The sequence below is a fragment of the Cibotium barometz genome, chromosome 40 (genome assembly GCF_041138505.1).
Source record: "Cibotium barometz isolate CiBa-2024 chromosome 40, ASM4113850v1, whole genome shotgun sequence".
Lineage (NCBI taxonomy): Eukaryota > Viridiplantae > Streptophyta > Polypodiopsida > Cyatheales > Cibotiaceae > Cibotium > Cibotium barometz.
The window spans coordinates 717,077-720,338 of NC_141085.1; the positions used below are offsets into that span (position 1 = coordinate 717,077).

Here is a 3,262-nt window from a genome sequence, read left to right on the forward strand (position 1 = left end):
AAGTATTTGCTTGGTTGCTATGAGAATGAAGGTACAATCCAATGACTGGCTAGAATCGGAAACAGACAGCTAATGGTGCTTTCTGTGCTGTCATGTGCAAGACATGCACAGGCATACTTAAAAACTAGTCCTGAAGAGGCAACATGATAAAAGACTCACTAGAACCACAATTTAGGAGCATGTAGTGCTATTTTGGCAGGAGATTATCTGATGGAAGAGGTGGTGTTGCTGTTGGCCAGCATAAGGAAAGACTAAGGAACCTATCAGCTGCTCATCACATGGATTTTGGACTTGGACCTGCTGGCCGACCAGCAATCAGCCAGTCCATCAATGATTTTCCAGCCTATTTAAGGCCCAGTTGCTCATCGTTTATTCATTCTACTCTGTTTGGGTATTTTACTACCTTTTCAAAGCAGCCCATGGCTGCAAGAATTTATGTACGTTTTTGTACCATATGATATACTGAATTTCCAGCTATCTCTCTCTACTCTCCCTTTTGTTTGCGTTTTTGCATCAGCATGTTCTAGATGGTGGGCTGAAAGAAGATTCTCAGAGCTTCCGCATGTAACATGTGCAATACCAACACCAGGAAAAGAGCGGTAAGTCTATTCTTCTGCAACTCTGCACATACATTTGTGAAATGAAGGCCCTGAAAACCCCTCCTTTGCTGCAGATTACTGCACTGGTTCTGAAGCTGGAATCTGCTGTCTTCTATTGCTGGAACAGGAGCCAGAGGGGCTGAATACTCTTTTAAAAGGGAATGGGACCTTTAAATAGGAGATCAACTAGGCTCCCATACTTCCGATTGGCTGGCCTGTCGACCTGCTGTAGGGTACCCCGAAAAGGAGGAAAGTCCCCTGATGTGGGCCTTTCCTGCCTTCCAGAACATTCCTGCCATCCTGCTGATGGTGGACCATGGGTTGTGCGTGCAGCGCACTTTCCTCCACTAAGGCTACAACTGTCGTCCAATACATATCTTCCCAACAGAGATGCAACAGAAAAATTGACACACTCAAGTAATCTCACACAAGAACCAGAAACCTTGGGTCCAGCTCCCCAAAAGTAGAAGAGGTGATGGCATGGCTATGGTGAGAAGGAGAATCCTTTCCCTGGCAGACCAAGGTACCTCAAGGAGGTTTGGCATCAGCTGAATATGGGTAGAAGAGGTCACCTGCTGTCGGATGGACATTAACACCCCTGATCAAATGGTCTTCACATCTGCCACATCTGAAGAGGAGCTTCCAAACACAGTGATGAATTCTACTGATGAGACCTCGGTTGCACAAATGATATGAAATCCAAAAGCAAGACAATCTTAACAATCCTAAGAGAGATCATAAACAACAGATATTGTATCAACAATGCATTTAATGCAATGCCTCATTTCTATAAATTCCAACTGAATCATCAAACTGTCGTATAAAGATGTTTGCAAATAATGAGCAGATTGACCCTGACTAACAGCCTGCCCTTTACCGAAAACTGCCATCACCAACCTCACGCTCTTCATGACCCTCTCTATCCGCCTCAGCCTCATTCTCAGTTTCATCTTTGGTCCCCCTGATCGTATCATCATCAGCCCCGTTCCCATTCTCATCCTCATCAAAAACATTAATCATGTCTTCCTCCTCCTCCTCCTCCTCCCCATCATCTTCTTCTTCTTCTTCTTCTTCATCTCTATCGCCATCACCATCGTCGTCGTCATCGTCATCATTGTCATGATCCTCTCCCTCTTCTCCCCCTCCCTCACCCTTGCCCTCCCACTTTTCCTCCTTTCCATCTTCTTTTGCTTCCTTTCCAGCTTCTATATCCTGAGACATCACAGCACTTTCCATGTCATCCTCACTTGTATCGCTATCACTAACTGCTTTTCCTCCTCTTCCTGATTTCTTGATGCTTTTGCTGCCTAACTTTATAAGTTCCATGAACTTATCTTTCAGTGAATACAAGGCATCTTTCTTGATCAGCTCACCCTTTTTGTAGGCTTCTCTCAAGAAAATTGTATGGACATTACCTTTTGTGGACATGTAAAATATTCCAGGGTTCTGCAATACAGTTATCCCAAGCTTTTGAGGGAGCTTATAGTCTTCTCGGAGATGGGCCAACCGATCAACTCGTGTCCTCTTCTCTACAGTGATATGCAAGAATTCGTGTACAACAGCAACAGCACGCTTGAAGGCTTCATCCGACTGCAGATCAAGGTCACTTGTATCTTCATATGGAGATCGGTAGGGTAGCTCTTGCCACTTCCTCATTTTGATCCGAAAGCCCTTCTTTATCTTGAAACCAGGGGGGGGGTTAATGGGAAATGAGTAAGCTTTTCTCTTCTTCTCTTCCTCATCGAGGCCGCTTGTGGTAGCCGGATTCTGCCGGTATGCCTCCACGACAGGAACTGCTAACTGGGGATCCCATTCAAGAAGCTTGACACTGGGGGACACACCCTTGCCAACATCTTTCTGTGAAATGACAAGCTTGAAGAGGTGCGGGTTGGCTTTGATCACTGTTTTCTTGAAATCACCAGGTAAGCCAAGCTCTTCCTTGATATAACTAATCCGGTCGAGCCGAATCCTCCTTGTCGTAGACATCATCAGCACCTTCCTGAGTCGTTCTGCAGCAAAGTGTGCTCTCTCTCGCTTCAAAATCTGCTCTTCCTCCAATAAACGCAAGATGGGCTTTGCTAATGTCACCCACACATCGATCTCATTTGGGTTGCGGTATATCCGAATGATGCGAGGGTACTTCTGCAGGATGTCGCCCATCTTTTGGGGCTTAACAAGCCCCACATACCCTCCCCTCCTCAGCATGTACCTGAAGAGCATTTTTTTCTCTGGCTGCTTAAGCAGAAGGGAAACAATGCGTTTCATGAGATTCATTCTCTTTTCATCATCCATGAAATTCTCATAGGATGCATCCCTCTGTTTGTTCATGAGCAGCTTGTTCTTCGTGACTTTGTTGTACACGACACATCGATACAGGAGAAGCCAATGCCCTCGCTTTGCAGGTAAGATTGATGAGGGCAGCTCCGTGCATGCATGTGAGATGGCATGCGATGATGATAATAATGCGTGTGAGATGGCAAGGGATGATGATGACGACGCAGAGATGCAGCATCTGGTAACAGAACGGAATGTCCACATGGTAGCTTAATTCAGACATGCATGAAAATTCGCCCAAAACAGTCCCTTACCCTAGTGCTAGCAATGAAGTGGGGAGCGCTGATGTCCTCTTCTCCGAAGTCCATTGGGGAGCTTCCCTGTGTTCC

The 3,262-nt window shown here is 45.8% G+C and overlaps 1 protein-coding gene across 2 annotated transcripts in view; it reads right to left on the reverse strand.

Moving 5' to 3' along the window:
* Positions 1 to 1,350: 1,350 nt before the first annotated feature.
* Positions 1,351 to 3,262, reverse strand: part of LOC147615084 (protein ROOT PRIMORDIUM DEFECTIVE 1-like) — a 2,034-nt gene continuing 122 nt past the window's right edge. The window contains exons 1-2 of one of the 2 annotated variants that reach the window (XM_086779042.1): positions 3,188 to 3,262; positions 1,351 to 3,111 (exon numbers count right to left, since the gene is read on the reverse strand). The exon at positions 3,188 to 3,262 is cut by the window's right edge and continues 121 nt beyond it. In XM_086779042.1, coding sequence (XP_086635168.1) covers positions 1,473 to 2,927 — 1,455 coding nt within the window. In that variant the 5' untranslated portion in view covers positions 2,928 to 3,111; positions 3,188 to 3,262 and the 3' untranslated portion in view covers positions 1,351 to 1,472. The other variant, XM_086779041.1, reaches the window with a different exon arrangement.